At 42.2% G+C, this 19,327-nt stretch overlaps 1 protein-coding gene across 3 annotated transcripts in view; it reads left to right on the top strand.

Annotated features, from left to right (window-relative positions):
* Positions 1-19,327, top strand: part of LOC138513745 (scavenger receptor cysteine-rich type 1 protein M130-like) — a 490,460-nt gene that overhangs the window by 134,876 nt on the left and 336,257 nt on the right. For all 3 annotated transcript variants that reach the window (XR_011281805.1, XM_069628827.1, XM_069628828.1), the window contains exons 4-6: positions 1,730-2,053; positions 6,403-6,717; positions 7,413-7,550. Coding sequence is in view for 2 of the 3 variants with exons in the window: in XM_069628827.1 (XP_069484928.1) it covers positions 1,730-2,053; positions 6,403-6,717; positions 7,413-7,550 (777 nt within the window). In the remaining variant the exon portion in view is untranslated. The remainder of the gene's footprint in view (positions 1-1,729; positions 2,054-6,402; positions 6,718-7,412; positions 7,551-19,327) is intronic.

The raw sequence follows: 19,327 nt of genomic DNA, 5'->3' as shown, positions 1-19,327 counted from the left end.
GTGATAACTGGACCGAATTTTTCATGTGTCTCAGCTGTATTGTATGGATTGCAGCGCTAAAGGGGGATCAGGCCCTTGTAAATTAGTCTAGCAACCCAAAGGGCAACTGTCTACAGTTGAAGTCTCTGCTATAGTTTACATGCATAACACATGCACAACATGCAGTCACATGCAATTCACATGCACATTTATCAGATATACATTTACTGCATGTCCACTTGACTGTAACATCAAGTTAATGTAGTAGAAATGTTTTATATTGCACATAGTGTTATTGTATATTGAATACAAATATAGTGCTGCACTGTTGAACATTGGGAAAAACATCTTTAGTATTGGTAGTAGTACATAGCCATTTGTAGAGAGAAAATATCGTCTCAACTACCTATGCTGATTGAGTTAATTAGACTGTGAAAGGAGGAGGTAGATGTGGGACAAAATGGGTAGGTAGGGTGAGAATGGCAGTATGTCTGTCTTTTGCATGCAGTGACATCCTGGCTCCCTTCTGTTGGGTTGGGTTGGGTTGGGCCGGGTTTATTGGGTTGGGTTAGGTTAGGTCACTGTGCTTTGTCTGTTGCCTTAATGCAATGACGTGCTTTATTGCTTTATGTTTTATGCCACAACAAGGCCACCTCACAAGACTGGGGGCCGGGAGGGAATCTTTCAGGTAGCGTGCCATCAACGTGAACAACAGAACACCCAGTGATCAGAAGAAGTCAATGTGCTCCAAAATTGAATCACAGGCAACAGAAAGGATGATCTTTGGGATTGGTTGAGCACTGCCCTCTTCCTACTCGCCCACTGCAGAACATGGACTGTGGACTGGCTGATAGCCGCTTATGGAACATGGTTTCCCATCTTCCACATATCACCATTTTAAATCACTTTAGCAAAAGCAACCGTGCTCGGCTCCTGCTTTCCCACCAACCACTCCCCTGCTACCAGTTGCTTATCTTGGAGGACCCAATGTTCAAAGAGGGCCCGCAAATTTCAGAAGTCACACCATATAGGAACCAATCATAGAATGTAACATCTAAGTGGTCTAGAGGGATTTGTTCTTAACTGAATCCTGTTATATTAATGTATTATCTATTTTGTGTACTCCATGTTCTTGTAGCAACCAATGTCAAATGTCAACACTATAACATATTGATTTGTCTTCATTCCATTGATCTGATATACATCATAGCCATGTGACCAAACGTTTGAGGATATTAGAATCCAACACAAGTATACTGATTAGACACAGCCATACACCAATACTTGTAATAGTAGTTTTATTTCGGTTTAATTTCATTGCAATAGGCACATTGATGGTCTTGCAAACATGGTGAGATATTAAAGCACAAGACCTCTAACGAGTGGGTGCAGGAAATAATCAACTGCTATCTCACTGGAGAAATATTGTGTCTGTCACGAGGACAATTGGTCAATTTTCATTGATATTTATTCTTGTATTTGTTTTGTAAATTACAATAATACCTGTCCAAGGATATCTCTTAAGCAGTCATGAAATCTGTCATTATGTGTAATCCCTATATTTTTATAATGTGTTATACTTCTGTATTCTGCGTGTAACAAACACAATAAAGCAAAAAAGCACAAAAGGACATTTCCCTTAATTGAACTAGGAACACCCCATGCAAATGTGTTCAATGTTCCTGAAAGATATAACTTAAATCTACAATTGCTATGGTTTCTAAGAGGAAAACTTGGTCTTGTTAACTAGATTCTGGACTGAGGCTCATAAATGGAAAAGATCCTTGCGCTGGAAGAGTGGAACTACATTATGCCCGCGGAGGATGGGGTACTATCTGCCATAACGGTTGGGATCTGACAGCCGCCACACTGGTGTGCAAGGAACTAACATGCGGTCATGCAGTGTCAGCTTCACTCAACTCCTACTTCGGAAAAAGCTCTGGACCCATCTGGGCCAATCACATCCACTGTACCGACAATGATAGGCGACTTCAGGATTGCCAAGGATCGTGGGCCAAGAAAGGCGACATCATAAACTGCGATCACTCCACGGAGAGTGGAGTCATATGTTCAGGTACCTGTTCACACCTCTTTGTATTCTGTTGTTAGTGTTTGAAATAATCTTCAAATATATTGTATATTCTAGGGTTTCACGTGAATGATATAATTCTTCAGCTGAATATCGATGTCTCTAACCAATATAAGAAAATATATATGTATGGTTTAACTGTTTATTCAGTAGCTTTACACATCTAACAAGAACAGGGAATTGTTACAGTGTCGCAGACTGGCAAGAGCCAATTCACTAAGGTACAAATTACATTGCAGGATTTACACCATGATCATGCAGAAGATATGCATAGGTGTGGTTGTGAATTATGACTGTACATGCTGAAAATTTGGACAAACCTATGCATGCTCCACACACTGTTTATTATTGAATGCATACTTGTAAAAAAAAGTAATTCTTCTAATGTAATGCTTGCATGATTGTTCACATTTCCTGCATACTTGCTGCCATTTTGAGAACAACTGGTTCAGGCTCCTTCACTTATTGCTAGACCAATCCAGTGTATATTAGTTTTGTGGATAAGCTTGGACAAACATTTGGTAATGTTAGTGAATGCTCATGTAAGTTTAAACTTGATTGGTGTTCACAAACACAAAAGTGGGTATTACAAAGGCTGTAACACAAAGGGTCTGTGGTATCATCACACCTCCAACCCCAAGGGCTAGTTGTGACACACACTTGCTAATCCCCTCTTTTTCAAATCTGCTGCTATGTTACATGCGCCCTTTTTGTGCACTTGTAGATCAAGCGCATGCATCATTACACTTATCCATTGGAGAATCACCATTTCTAAATCAGGTGTCATATGTCATTTACGTATAACCTATTCCTACGTAAATTGCTATTTTTCCAGGCATAATTCAAGGGTCCACTGCTAAAATATGTGAATTGCCCACACAACATTTTATTCGCTGGAGATTTCATTTGAAAACATCTTTGTGTTTGAAATCACCAATTGTCATTTATATTGATTGAATATTAACTTTAAGAATTCAAAATAACCACTGCAATGTAACATCACAAAATGAATCTAAAAGAAAAAACAATTAGACCAGGTTTCTATATAGTGGTTTATGCAGGATTTCTCAGAAATTACGCACGATAATAAGAGCTGTTATTCTTACCCAATTTGATGATGCTCAGTTTATCATCGTAGAAGGATGATAGGCTGCTTCGGTCAGGAAGAGATTTGAACTTGCAAAGTCTAGGCGGACTCCCGTCAGAAGCCAGCGCTTAGCGCATAAGCTATCCATCCAGCTAAATAAATAATCTCAGATCAGGCACATTGCTCGCTGATAAACGTGTAATCCAGTATATTTAATTTCAAAAAGCAATAAACACATCGACCTTCAATCTTAAAATGAATTATTTTGAAGTTTATTTCATTAGGACTGCTTTGTTCAATAGTGAAATGTAGAAATCTTTAGCCATTACAAAGTACAATATACCACGATTTTTACTTACCTAAACATATGACATGGTGCTCTTTATCTTAGAGATAAGGTGCTGTACAAAGCTAACAGAAGTGTAAAAACAATGTAAAACAATAAAGAACACTGAGAGAGCGAGATAAAAAAAAATAGGAAATTGTTTCCAAAAGTACTTTGAACAGATACAAGAAAGCAAGTGGTGAGGAAAAAAGAACAGAGATTGAGGACAGCAGGAAAAGAGGAGGAATAAACAAACTTGGGAACTATTAATATGAGGCTGTAAGGGGAGATGAGGGTGAAGAAAAATCCTTTTACGGCTCTCAAACCTTGAAAAGGTGAGAGGATCAGGAATTTGCTGACGGCAGCAGACAGGTGCGGAAAATCAAAAGGTTTGGCAGTGAATTAAATAGTTGTCTTGGCATAGAATGTCCTGACAACTCAAACATCAGTAGTCACTGGAGACCCTCAATTATCAGCAAATGCAGAGGCACCCTGGACAAGTGCTATGGAGACTATGAAGCACAGCTTGTGTTGGATGGGATAGTGAAGGGGAATGCAGTGTGGTTGAAGAACAGTGGGAGTGATATATTTGAACATGCAAGGCCCATAGAACCAGAGAGAGATAGGATACATAGCTGAGTGAATAATAGGCTTAAGTTGTGCAAGCAAGGAACTTGGTCCCCGAAAGAGCAACATTCCCACTGTCTTGCTTCTAAAGAACTAATGCAATTCCAGGACATGAAAAATAAAGTTCCATGTTTGCGGTAAAAATAGAGTGCAATACTCCAGAGTCCATGTTATTAAATGATGCTGAGAGTTCTAGGAGTGCATGCACGCTGGCATTGCTGCCATCCAACATGCACATGATCTTTATTGGTGCTATAGTGAGGGGGGACCCAATTTTACAAGGCTGAGGCCAAGGATGGAGGTAAAGGTGATGTTACTATGCTACATATTTTTAAAAGGAGTTTGCCCAGGAAACAGAAACCAGTGTTGGCACAATAGTCAGAAGGGTCCCTGAGGTTACCATTTGGATTTTACAATATTGGTGTAACAAACTGTCAGGGAAAATTCCATGAGACAAATAAATATTGAATCCAAGTATTTGGGAATCCAAAGGTAGGTGGCAGCTTCAGGAATGGCCTTGATGAGAGAAGCAGGAATAAGATATTTCACGAATCTAGATGGAATTCTTGGGGTTCTGGACATTTGGAGTTTCTATAGGTGAGATCAAATTGAATTTCATGCAGCGGAGTGTGGCCTGGAATAAAACTTTACATGTATCAGAGATGGAAGTGGTTAAACTGACTGCAATAACAGAGCAAATATTGGCCATCGTATAGTAAGGTGGCTAGGGAACTAGTGGATACGTGCAGAGCAGAGACAGATAAACAGTGGGAATACCAGAGAATGATAGAAGAGGATTAGGGAACTTCTGGACCACACTGAATTGCTATTTTAATTTTTGGAAGAGTTGTCTTCTAAATGAAGAAAAGAAGTGTAGACCCTATAGGATGTTTAGACCATAGAGAGTTCTAGGGCTTCAAGTACAACAGGAATGGCAGCCTAATATCCAGAGAGCTGATATTTTCATGAGAAGGTCATTGCATTGCTATGAGTCAGTAGGACTACTATGCTATGTTCTCAGCCAAAGAGTGCCTATTCATCACCAGCAGAAGTTTCAGTGTTGGAGTAGGTATGAGCAAGGTCATTTCCACTGTATGAACGTAGGGAGTAGGAGGTGGAAGCAGAGTCTAGCACCCAAGACCTAGAGTGACACACTGCTGGAGGATCTAATGGGCACTTTGGGACTTGGCAAGTTAGGCGATACCTGAGAGGGAAAGATAAGAAGTTCAAGAGTGTTACCCAGGTTGCAATATTTCAGATGGGGGGGTCAAGGTAGAAAGTCATAAAGGAACAAGAGTGGCATGGTCAGAAGCGTTACCCCAGTTTAGGTTAAAGTCACCAATAAACACATGAATGGTGTATGAAAGCATAAGATTAAGAAATTAGCTCAGATATAAAATCAAAAGCAGCTGGTTTAGCAATTGGAATGATAATATATGAGGTGACAATTCACAGTATCAGTGAGTGAGTGGCCACAATCATCCAGACCTCAGAGGAAGTAGAAAAACCAGAATGGATCATAAGCATTTCCTGTGGGAAGACCCCTTAACTGCCACCAGGTTAATTCAGAGCAAGAAATAGAAAGAACGGACAAGAAAATCAAGATAAGGGTGGAAGCCGCATTTTAACTAGGACTCATTTATGATGAAAAGGTAAATCGAGAGAATTTGAAAGAGGAAGGACCTCAGTGTTGGCCACAACAGAACAGCAGTTGGGAAACATCAATTGATTAGAAGAGGGTACCATGAGGGGGAAATAGCAACCCCTGCAACAATGGGAATCTTCTGAGAGGAGAAGGAAGGCTGAATCGTACCATATAGTGGGCATGTTGGTGAGCTGACTCAACTGTGTGGTGTTGTAAGGACAGGAATGGGATAGCAGCACATTTTACGTAAGAATAAATGCCTAAGAAAAAATAATGCAAAGGAAAGTCGTGGGGACAATGGGCAGCTTAGAATTGTAGTAATGATAAGCATACCTTGGTGAAATGGAGCACCAGAAAAATATGAAAAGCATGAGAGTCCCGAGAGGCCCAGTACCAACAGGTTCAATCACCTAAATGTGGATTCTCCTTACTCAACAGGAAGTTTAACTTGTCTCTGCTAGGATATTCCTCTTTGTGTCTCTACTCCTCTCCATTTATACATCAGACCTAACCTTCCCCCCACATTTTTCCTCTTTTTCTCTTTGTCTGCCTCCACTCATTTGTTTAAATGTGTGTCTCCCCCATCTCTCCGCAACCCTCCCTACATAAACATTCACCACCCTCTTCCTTACACTCCCCTTCTGTCACAGATTATGGCAAGATAAGACTGGTGAATGGCAGCAACTCCTGCTCTGGGCGAGTGGAAATCTACTTCAGTAGCCGGTGGGGGACCGTGTGCGACAGCATTTGGGGGATCCCCATGGCGGAGGTGGTCTGCAGGCAGATGGAATGTGGACATGCAGTGTCAGCGGTGTCCAGTGCCCATTTTGGAGAAGGAACGGGCCCTGTGTGGCTGGACAGCATCATGTGTTCAGGGACAGAGTCTTTCCTCTGGCAGTGTGTAGCAAAGAGATTGGAGGAGCATAACTGTAGTCACCGGCATGATGCAGGGGTTACTTGTTCAGGTAAAGTAAAATAGGTTGTGTTGTACAAGAATAAAATAGTTAGAATATTGTATGAGTCACAGAGTCTTTTCTTTCGTTTGCTTCATTCACTCTGACTTTAGGCAAGTATCTCCATGGCTAGAGCTACAATACCTATGTAAAGAAAACACTTCTCTTGCACCTAAGCGCCCCAGGCTTGCTCACTTTCATTGACAATGTGGCACAGGGAAATTGACGTATGTTCCTCCATGCATGCTTGCTTACTCGCATCAGGGCTTTCACCTGTGTCTTCTTTGTAACTTTCAAGTCTCCATCTATGCTTTACACTCACAATCACACTCTCTGTGACCCAAGAACATGATTAACCACCTGTCATTGGGTGCTTCCCATAATCTGCAGGACTTCTCTCTGTTTCCACGTAAGACACCTGACTGCGTCTCAGTCTAATCCAGAGGGCCTCCATCTTATTTTTTGTCTAGGTCCTTCTTTATAGTCTTGTCTGTGCCTCCGGTGCAGTGTGTGATCACAGAGGAGTTCTGTACATTCTGTTATCCGTCTACTGTAACACCGACACAGAAACGTACACTCTGCTGGACATTGGGCGAATCTATCTTCTAACACTGTTCTGTGTCTATCACAAAGGCTACCTCTGGTAAATAACAAGGTAAACCAGTTGCAAGGATATGCATGTGTTAACATCCAGTGTTTACCTCTAGGGGCAGCAGAGAGGGACACACAGCAGGATACACACATCCTCGCACCTCTTCTTCCTGTGATCTGTGGTCTGTTGGTTGTTCTCACTGTTGTTGTAACTGGATGGATTGTGAAATGGAAAAGAAATTCCCAACGGCCAGGTGAGCAATGGAAGAAGCTAAGGGTTCAATGTGCATCCTAACTTGTGGTTTTTGCTCAATGCTAGGATGGCTGCTTCATGCAGGCCCAAGTCTGTATAAGTGCCGCAGGAGTATGAATCTTACATCCTCGGATGCAGCAGACACAAACTCTTAAACTTAATGTGTGAGGATCCGTACTGCTTTGAAAAAACACCCTTTGGATTGGTGCATCGTTCACCAGTCTAAATGTTGCTGCTTGCAACCGTGGTTCACTGCTTTGCGACACCTTTGATTTATCAAATCTGATTGCTGAGGTAAATAAAAAGAGATCCTTTCTATTTTAATTTCTTTCTCCAATTGTTGGGCTTTCTGTCTGCTTTGAATCACTCTCATGTAACATACTATAACTTTACATGTTGAATAAAGATTAAGAAAAATAAATTGAATAAAGATTAAGAAAAAGGGTACGGCCCCTCAATTCCTAATACAATAACATTGACGTTACCGATGGATCCTGGCCCATCGGATGTCTCCGTCCATGTAGGGTTAACAAGCGTGCATTAATCCACTACTTCGCATCCTTTGTCAAGAGTTCTACACACTTGCAATGTTGCAATGATCATTTTGCAATGCAAGCCGTTTTATCATTGCTACGGCCTGCATACCTGCTGTACTATCGCCATACCATATCTTGCCTTTGCACTAACCAAAACCACATTCCTATTTTCATTATGATATATTGTACTCAAACAATATTATAGTGCTGCTGATTACATGTAATCCCTTGCGTTATTTTGCCAGCTTGACCGCCATAGCCTATCTTTATGAGATGACCCTTGCTACGCAGCTGTCCTCTCCCTATTCATCTACTTACCCAATGTGGCCTTCGGATCCCAGATTGCGCCTTCCTAAACATGTACCACCTTCAATATCACATCCTGCATGCATATCTGCCCCAACTCCCGCAACAAGAGGTGAGCGTCTCCAAAGTAAGTTCTCTAGTACCTGCCATGTCCCCTATATATACTATGATGTAGTTCCCTGCAACAAGAGGTGAGCGTCTCCAAAGTATGTTCTCTAGTACCTGCCATGTCCCCTATATATACTATGATGTAGTTCCCTGCAACAAGAGGTGAGCGTCTCCAAAGTATGTTCTCTAGTACCTGCCATGTCCCCTATATATACTATGATGTAGTTCCCTGCAACAAGAGGTGAGCGTCTCCAAAGTATGTTCTCTAGTACCTGCCATGTCCCCTATATATACTATGATGTAGTTCCCTGCAACAAGAGGTGAGCGTCTCCAAAGTATGTTCTCTAGTACCTGCCATGTCCCCTATATATACTATGATGTAGTTCCCTGCAACAAGAGGTGAGCGTCTCCAAAGTATGTTCTCTAGTACCTGCCATGTCCCCTATATGTACTATGATGTAGTTCCCTGCAACAAGAGGTGAGCTTCTCCAAAGTATGTTCTCTAGTACCTGCCATGTCCGCTATATGTACTATCTCCAAAGTAGGTTCTCTAGTACCTGCCATGTCCCCTATATATACTATGATGTAGTTCCCTGCAACAAGAGGTGAGCGTCTCCAAAGTATGTTCTCTAGAACCTGCCATGTCCCCTATATGTACTATGATGTAGTTCCCTGCAACAAGAGGTGAGCGTCTCCAAAGTATGTTCTCTAGTACCTGCCATGTCCCCTATATATACTATGATGTAGTTCCCTGCAACAAGAGGTGAGCGTCTCCAAAGTAAGTTCTCTAGTACCTGCCATGTCCCCTATATATACTATGATGTAGTTCCCTGCAACAAGAGGTGAGCGTCTCCAAAGTATGTTCTCTAGTACCTGCCATGTCCCCTATATATACTATGATGTAGTTCCCTGCAACAAGAGGTGAGCGTCTCCAAAGTATGTTCTCTAGTACCTGCCATGTCCCCTATATATACTATGATGTAGTTCCCTGCAACAAGAGGTGAGCGTCTCCAAAGTATGTTCTCTAGTACCTGCCATGTCCCCTATATGTACTATGATGTAGTTCCCTGCAACAAGAGGTGAGCTTCTCCAAAGTATGTTCTCTAGTACCTGGCATGTCCCCTATATGTACTATGATGTAGTTCCCTGCAACAAGAGGTGAGCTTCTCCAAAGTATGTTCTCTAGCACCTGCCATGTCCCCTATATGCACTATGATGTAGTTCCCTGCAACAAGAGGTGAGCTTCTCCAAAGTATGTTCTCTAGTACCTGCCATGTCCCCTATATGTACTATCTCCAAAGTATGTTCTCTAGTACCTGCCATGTCCCCTATATTTACTATGATGTACTTCCCTGCAACAAGAGGTGAGCTTCTCCAAAGTATGTTCTCTATGTACCTGCCATGTCCCCTACTTGTACTATGATGTAGTTCCCTGCAACAAGAAGTGAGATTTCCCAAGTATGTATTCTACCTACCTACTATGTCCATCATATGTACTCTGATGTAGTTCCCCGCAACAAAAGGCAAGCGTTTCCAAGTATGTATTCTACCTACCTACTGTGTCCATCATATGTACTATGATGCAGTTCCCCGCAATAAGAGGCGAACTTTCCTAAGTATGTTTTTTATGCACCTGCCATGTCCCCTATGTGTACTCTGATGTAGTTCCCCTCAACAAGAGGTGAGCTCTCCCAGGTATGTATTTTTCTGCACTATTTAGGCCCTATGTTTGCCTGTTCTATAACTATGTAACCTGTCTGATTCCAGCACTTACTGTAAACATATCCTTAAGTTAAAGCGCCTAGATGCCTCTGGGCTTTGTGCGCTATATACATACCAAAATAAAATAAATGATCTTTCATGGTGTAAACTTTCATGTAATTTCACTTCCTCTGTTGCTAGTGATGGACCAAACGTAATGCGATGTTACATCCGAAACCCCTATGATTTATATATTTATTTATTTTTACATTTATAAAGCGCGTAAGCCCAGGGGCATCAGGGCGCTGTTACAAAACAAATTCCATGCAAAGTGGCTTCCCATGGCATAGATATCAATTACAACACAGCAATGTATGCTGAAAACAGTGTTACTTTTGGGGGCGAGCTAGTGAATTGACGCTTCTGTGTATTTGTCATGTTCTTGACTCCTCCAATTGTCCCATTTTAGTTTTGACTCATATAGGCATTTCTATCCACCTGTATGAGACAAGCCCGTATGATACAGATAATATATGTGGTGGCATGTTAATGGCATCTGTGTAGGGAGGCCAATGTGCCAGTAGCTTCAGCAGTGGCTCATTCTCTGTAATATGCAAATTCTTGACACATGAAGGTGATTTATAACAGCCATTGTGCCTGCAAAATCAGCTGCATGAAATGTAATGGGATAATTCCTGCAATTAAGATGCTCCTGATGTAATAAAAACATCTTAACCAAGTATGCCTTTCAACCACTCAATTATAAGTAGGAGTATCCCAGCATATTTTATGATATTATGGATGCACTTAAACTTTGTTTTCACAGAAATATGCATCAAGGTAAAACGAACGTGTTTGCATGTTTATTTCTGTAAAGTATGTTTTTCTCTCATGTCTATTAGGATGACATTGACATATGGCATGGCATACCTTCCCATGCATTGCAGTACAGACATGTTATCACATAATTGCTGATTCAATCCCAGATGATGCCGTTACATACACAAGTAATCGAAATGAACCCTTTGTATTGCAATGTGGTCTAAAGTAATCGGAAATAACCTAAAAGTAGTTAACAGTTATTTGAAGTAAACCTACGCAAGCTGAAATGCCACAAATAAATCAAACATGTTCCAAAGTAATGAACAGTATTGTTAAGGACAATCCAAATAATATGAAAGGAATCCAAATTAACCTGAAGCACTGCAATATTCATTTAAAGTAATCCAAATGTAATGCAGTGTAATCGTATCTATGTTAAGTAAAACGAAGTTTTCTGGGAGTAATTTGAAGTGAAATTAAGTAACCCTAAAGTAATCTGAAGTAATCCAAAAGTGTGATCGGAATTAATCAGAGAAATACAAAAACAATCAGGAGTAATCACAAAGTACCCTGAAGTGATGTGAAGACATCTGTCTGTATTTATATGGAGCAATGCTTTCCACATGCTAGCCATGCAATGGTCTGACTGGCTGCCAATATGGCAAATGGAACTTAAATTCTCTTTGGTATCTACTGCATGTGCCAGAGGAGGATTCCTATGGTATGCTTGAAAATAGGACAAGACTAAAAGCCCTTGAGCAATTCACTGCAATCTTGGAACGACAAACGCCAATCCCCCCCCTTCTCGCCTGCAATGCAGACGTCCCAAAACTGAAACAAGGTCAGTCTGAACTACCCAGGGAGATGGGGAGACAATCATGGAGAGCCAGGTCCCTGCTTCTTGCTGGAGCGCCTGTAACGACAGGCTTCCTTTAATACTAAAATCTCTCTCTCTGTTGGATTGATCAGTTCCTCAAACCCCAGATCTGTCATCTTAAACGGTGTGGAGTCCCTCGAGGCATAGCTCCACCGGGCCCCGCAAGGTCCCATTGTCAGTGTCCTGGGGACAGCTGCCAAAAAAACCTTCAGACAAAGGGGAAAAGATAGGTTGCTATATTAGAGAGAAATGTGACTTGTACAAACCTGAAGGAAGGGCTAACCATGCCACAGAAGTTCCCAGAAAGTACTGGGAAGGACTCTGGTTTACTGAAGGATGGGGTCTGCAGGTATGCACAGTGATGAAGAGCAGGACAGCGTGGGCTAGGCTGTGGATAAAAGTAGTCACAGAGGAAGGTTAAGCAGGCAAGTGGGAAGAGGGAAAGACCAGAATGGGGGCTCATGGGAGAGCTAGGGATCTCGAACGGAGTAAATACGTGAAGAAGGTTCTGAGAATACTTCAAAAGAACTGGTAACACAAAGGTCATTGAAAAGCATGGTCTTACCATTATTGCCAGCTAATGAATGTAAGATGGGCGCCATGACCTGAAAGCACTTCCTGTGTATTTGTAACCACTTGCCATGATTTTCATCATTTCCACAGCTGAGTGCAATACCAATACCTAAATAACTTAAGCAAAAGACCATGGGCCTCATTACGAGTTTGGATAAGGGCATGGCTGCCTCCAAACTCGGGTCCGGATCCTGGTTTCCTGAATGGGGAAATACCGGCCCATTTCGACCTTGGAGGGCCCGGTATTTCCCCATTCAGGGAACCCGGACCATAGGGCTCAATGGGAATGGGGCTCAATGGGAATGGGGCGCAAGCTAACAACGGGCCCGTTAATGACGGGCCCGTTGTTAGCATGCTGGGCCGCTCGCGGGACCCGCAAAGGACGTTTGATAAAACCAGACCTCGTGGACCTTGTAGGGCGGTAAGGGGTTAACGGCTCCGGCACCTTTACCGGCGCTGTTAACCCCTTACTGCCCACCCCGTAATGAGGCCCCATGGCTTCTAAGGGCAGATAACTAAGAGCTACCTAGAAGCAATCTAAACACTATGGACAAATGATTACAGGTAAAGCATTTTAAATCCCCCTTAAAGGATTGCTCTTTGCCATCTTCTGTACTTTGATGGTTCCACTTACCCTGGTCAAAGAACTAGAAGGGGGAGCACAGGCTGATGTTAGTCACTGTGCCAAATCTGTATACCACAGTAGACTCAGTGTGTCACCAAAAATGAGGTAGTTGAAATTGGCTCATTTCACCCCCAAAATAAGCAAACATAAAAATAAGAATTTGAAAAAATTGGCAAACTGTCAATTCTATGCCCTCAGACAGACCTAATCTCATTGCCCGTGCATTAAATTATCTGTTTGCTTTTGTCAGTGGAGGAAGTCCCTGGGCAGTGATAAGATTCTACATGTGTGATGTCACACGGTGTAGGCCGCCTATAAGTACGTGTACATTAATACAATGAGATAGTGAGCATATCTATTATGGATCAATGTCCTGGATATTGGATACATGCACAATCTCTAGTACTCATGAGAGCCCAAGATTTTTTTTACAATGCAGTGGACCTTTGTTAGGCTATCCCCTCATCTGTTAGCTAAAGGCAATGCTTGCTCCACAAAGTCCAAAAAATGGGTCATGCGCTGTACGGATTGCTAAGATCAGCACTTTCAGAGACTATAAACCGCCTTCTTTGAATCTGGCTGGTTTATGCCAGTTACTTCAATGGAGTATTCTCCCCTAGCAGAACTTCATGAGGGGGTGGTGGACCAATGCTGCTTGCCTGAAAAGTTGGAGGCCGGAAGTCGTCAGATGGAGTTAATCGACTCGGAAAGGGGACCAACACATGACCACCTATGAGGGACTGTAAATAAAAAACAGACTAAGAATGGAGTATATATGAGCCCATTGTTCTGAAGGGGGCTGGAAATGTTAACCGGATGTGTTGTGATAACTTTGGGGTCGGACTGCAGGGATGGTACAAGGGCAGGTGAGGTGGAGGACAGGTAGAGTTGGCTTTAGTGGTGGGCTAGGAAGGGATACTGCTAGGTTTTGCCTTGCAAGCACAATAAATGGGGCGCGATTTGTCCATTCGTATTGAGCTCATTAGTCATCTAATTTCTTTACTTTGATACTTACCCAGTCAGTCAAGTCTTGTTGAATCATCTGGGTCCTACAAACTCTTCCCCATCTGGCGTCTTCAGTGACCTGGCCTCCAGGTGCCTCTGTAGTCTGTGTCCCTTGCTGTCTTCTGAAGCTGGTTATAAAGCTAGAAGCCCACCCGTTCAGTGTGCAATGAATCCCTTAAAAAAAACACATTGGGCATCATTTTGTAGTGAGCGGAGTGGAAAATGCAAGTCTAAAATAGCCATTAACGTCTAGTAACTGCCATTAAGAATGATTTTGGTTTGTCAAGTAATCAGTTACTGTCAATTCACCCTGGGAAATTGGCCGTTGCGATAACAATAACGCGGAAGGATGGAGTCTTGATAAAGGACTTCTTGTAAATCAACATTTATTGAAATCACCATATACTATATGCCCAGGATATAATAGAATATGTGGCTGAGCTTTTACAAGATTGCTTTAGTGCGGGCAGGGCTGACTCTGTGGTCATTGTGGGGGACCTTATCTGTTATTGTGGTGGAAACTTTAGGGGGGCAGATCCATAAAGTGATTCTAGCAACAGATGGGCTAAACTGAATGCCATTAGATGGAGGAATCTGACGAAAGTATGGGAATTGCACTGTCTAAATGATCACTAAGCTCTGGGGAAGGAGTTGGAGAGAACCTGGAAAGCCTTCACTTCTTCTACTATTGACTATGTTTTCGCTTCTCAAGCTATGTTAGCTGTCTGTAAAGGCTTTCATATTTTTTAAACTAGAAATAGTTATCACTTCCTCTTAGGTAGTGCCTTCCTCTTGAATTATCCAATTAGAGGCATCACGCCTGCAATTAACCCATGTCTAAGCAATTTGGGTAATTGTTTAATCTGGAGTCCTAGGGCTATTAATAAATTCAATTGGCAATGGCGTCTCAAAGCTAGTGTGACATTAGGGAGCTTGGATCGGCTCCAAAATGTGCTTATTTAATTAAGTTAAAAATTGAGGAGCTAGAAAAGGGGATGACAACATTTGGCTTTACCGGACACGATGGGAGGAAACACATGTTTGATGGATTTATCCATCCAAGAAAAAGAGTTCAGAGAAAACAATTGCCAGCCCTTAAAAGAGGTAGTAGTAGCCTGGATTACTGGACAAATGTTTAAAACCCTGAAGCAAGGTTTTGAAAATTGGTTAAAGGGGCAAAAAGAGAGAATGTTACAGTTAGATGGAGAAAAGATGCTATGAACTTCATGTGGTTGGGATTAAAGTTCCGTTTGGAAAATATTGAATGAGGACCCTGAGGCCAAGAATTATAGACACATATGGGCCTCATTACGAATACGCCAGTCCGGTAAGCGTACCGGTACTGTTGTTACCAGACCGGCACACTCCAAGTTCTGTGAGCACCTGCCATCCCGCCCACCAGGTCTGACCGGGCGGGCGGGACGGGCGCCGCTCACAGACTTTGACGGAAGCACCGGTACTGTTGCACACGGTACCAGTGCTTCCATCCTCCCATTCCCATTGAGTCCTATGGGATTTTTACCAATAAAAATGAGGATAGCTGACATTTGTTCTGCATGCACTTATTTTGGCATTGAGCATGAAGTAATGTTTTCAGAGAATGTTGTATACATGACACAATATATACATGAACCCTTTCATAGTTCGTTATGCTCTGTGCAGTTTGCAGAGTAAAAAGGTTTTGGAACATAACAGAGCTTTTCTGGCTTTATCAGCTTTTTCCATACTACTTGCAGCAATTAATAATGGATTTGTGTATGTTACTTCTGTTTGCTAGGAAGAGATGTCAAAGCCAACAGGCCTGATTGCACAAAGGGTCCAGGAGTATATAGCTTGCATTGGTTTGTAAGCTGCTCAATTGACAGGTACATTTATGCAACATGTGACACACCGGACTCCATCTTGGAATGGAGCAACCATTAACAGCTTCCTATATATAACCAGTATTCACTATTTCTTAGTCTCAATTTCTCAAAGATCCTCTAGCGTTTCCTCAGTATCCTTTGTCTATACCTGGCAGTGGTCCTGGGAAATCAGGCAGTGAAATATGAAAAGAGAGACTCATCTGTGGAAAGGAGGAAGCATCAGGAAGCGGCTATAGAAGATTAGTTTGGCCGCAAATCTGGGACCGTTAACGGTTAGATCAAAGTGAAGCAGCACCAAACCTCCACAGTCAAGAATGCTTAGCCATGCTGCCTATGGAATCCCTCCTCTTAGATTGATGATGTACCCCGGAACAACTCTATCTTGGCAAACTGAAAAGGCTTGTGACATCTCTGAAGTATCACCTGCATGATAATGCTGATAGACCGATACGTCTCATTGAAGGTTTCCCTTCCAAAGCCATGAGGCTGGTGGAAAACATCTATCAACTGTTTACCTGGTGCATCCTAGAGTTGTGCAAAATCTCTACACCCAGTTGTCCAATGAGTTTAAGAGGTTACAGAGAACCTACCGAAGACACATAACTGACTCTGCAAAGCAAAGTGAAGGAGAGAGTGATGTGACCCTCACAATGTCAAGATAAGAGTGATGTGGAAAAGCCTCAACAGAAGTTTCTTCTTCATAAAGTAGTTAACCTGACACATCATTAAAGAAAGAAATAATGTTTTTGTTTAACTGGGGACTGTGTCATGGTAACATTCTGGTCCTCCAATCTCGTTAGTCAGGTTATTTATGATGAAAGTTGATATTTATTTTCGGTTGGTACTGCTTTGAAACCGCTTAAGTTCTTTTATCCCCGTTTTAAATGTGGCACTGACACAACTGTTTATATTTGCAAATATGTTGAGTTGGGAGGCCTGGGATTGGAATGATCCTGAGGCGAATAAATCAACTAGAATAGTGGGAGTCTTTGGAAGAATTGGATTGATAAGGAAAGGACTTTGGACATATTACAGATAAATCCGGACTGATACTGAGCACAGAATTGGTGCAGGACGGGGAGGAGGGAGTAGACCCTTCTCGTGGATCGGCAGGCAGACCAGTCATGAGGGAAGTTGGAGAACTATTAGCAACCATACCGGTAACTGATGTCAAATCTTTATCTGATTCTGGAAGTGATACCGGAGTTATCCATGTGGATCAATTAGAAGAAAAGTCAACTTCTTTAACTATATTCAGCTGGAGTATAGTAGGGTGGCTTTGCACTTGGAAGATTAGGATTGGCAGCAGTATTTGGAGGAGGCTGATGTTGCAACTCTACAGCTCTATCATCTACAATTGATTTTTATGCTGCAGCAACTCCCTCCAAGAATGTAGAGCTGAAATTAGCTTCTTTTATGAGTTTAAATAAGGCTGGCCCCCATCTGCCATCAAGTGGATTCTGAATCCTTAAATGTTTTTTGTGTAATATCTAGGCTGAACGGGCACCCTGGATTGTTCCTGTCCAACATATGCAACAAGGGCAATGGCAATAAGGGGCCACCAGAGACTTGAAATTCCCTGGCCCATCTTATGGGCAAGTTTGTAGGTCTTTTGATGAGTAGTTCTTTTTCAGTGGGGGGTGATTTCAATAGTTGCATGATGGGAGAATGAGGTTGCCATCAAATTCCATTTAAGAAGGGGAGTTTCTCCCATGTGTTGTCCCAAGTCATTTGAAATGTTTGTCAGTTGGGCGCCATATGAGACAATGGGCTGTCTTGCATGAGAGGAAAATTTGGAAGGGTATGACATAGGACAATATTTCAGCTGCATACATGTTTAGGAACCATCAGGGTTACACCATAGTTGATAACTTTGTTTTATAAAGGTAGAGTTCTCGAGCTGGTTGGAGCATTTCACTTTTGAAACAAAGGTGTAAATTGACCATGATCCACTGCATGTTGAGCTGTTGCTTCCCTCTTCAGTCACATTTATTAAGAGGTCTTATGGTAGCTGTGACAGGGCATGGGGCTGGGAACAGCAAAATCTTAAAGTGGGCATTAGTTGACTTATATGTGGTGATAATGACCGTGTATGTGTCTCTCTTGCCATACCTGGAGGGCTTTTTAGTTTTGACTATTAGGTGGCGCTAAAGTGCCATCTATTATGTGAAACTATGGCATTAGAGTACAGCTAAGGAGAAAAGGGATATGAGGAAATGCGCTACTGAAGCAATACAAATGTATTTTCCTGGTCTGCCTTCAGTCACTTGATTTATAAGAACTTTGCTTATCCTTCACTGAAGTCCTGTTAAAAACAAGCAGCTGGTCAAGTGGCACAGCGAGTAGAGTGCTTGCTTTGACATCCGTGCAGAGCCTGCTAGCACAGGTTCGAATCCCAGAAGGGCCAAACTCAGTCTTTCATCCTTCCAAGGTCGATAAATGAGCACCACACACTGTGGGTAATAATAAGCAGCGCTCAGATACCTGAGGGTTTGTAGCGCTATATAAATGCCAAATTATTATTATTTTTGGCAATGGCAACAGTTTGGGTATTTTTAAGCAGGCACTGCTATTGTATACTAAGGTACTAGCACCATTTTACAGCTGCTACCATGGATGGCGAATTAATACCACTACGGCAGTTCCTGGTAAATGCCATTCCCATGCCTACACAAAAGCCAAAACTGTAGGCATTGCCAATGTTTGTTTAACCTAGAGTGTCCTTTCAGGGACAGCGCTGCAATATTCTCTAACATTATTTCAACCACACATCTTCATCTGATCCCTGGGAGTCCCTTTAACGGGAAGTTGAGTCAAATCCGGACCACCTCAAGTATCCTTAATTTGATTTGGAGTGTAAACAGGGGAAGAAATATCTCTACCAGATGATCAGGAAGCCAGAGTCGGGTGTGGTCCTTATTTCAAGAGCCTCAAATCAATTAGATATCAGTATTGTACCCTAATGGGGAGGAGGAAAGCAGAGGCAAAATGTAGGGCATGGAACAATCTGGAGGATGCTATTCAAACAAATGAAACTACAGCATTCTGGTCTTTGGTGACATTAGGGGCAAATTACTATTCAACTTAAACCAGAAGTAATATTCTCCATTGCATTGGGTTGGCCACTTCTCGTTCCTGTATGGAAGATCCTCTGCTGGTAATACGGCTTCAGCCCGGGCCATTTTTGCATTTGAGGAACCCTATGATAGGGGGTTCTGTTTCCTGCCTATACCCATCAAAGTAGATGAGACCTCAATAGGGAGTAATGCAGTTAAATCAGCAAAGCTCCCATTCCGATCAGATTCTGGCTAATCTCTATAAATCAGAAATTAGATTGCGGGTCCTGTTCTCTGTACCTTT

This window comes from Ambystoma mexicanum, chromosome 12, assembly GCF_040938575.1.
Source record: "Ambystoma mexicanum isolate Mex_15411 chromosome 12, UKY_AmexF1_1, whole genome shotgun sequence".
Classification (NCBI taxonomy): Eukaryota; Metazoa; Chordata; class Amphibia; order Caudata; family Ambystomatidae; genus Ambystoma; species Ambystoma mexicanum.
Note: the sequence above shows the minus strand (reverse complement) of the source record. Positions and strands in the feature narration are given on the sequence as shown.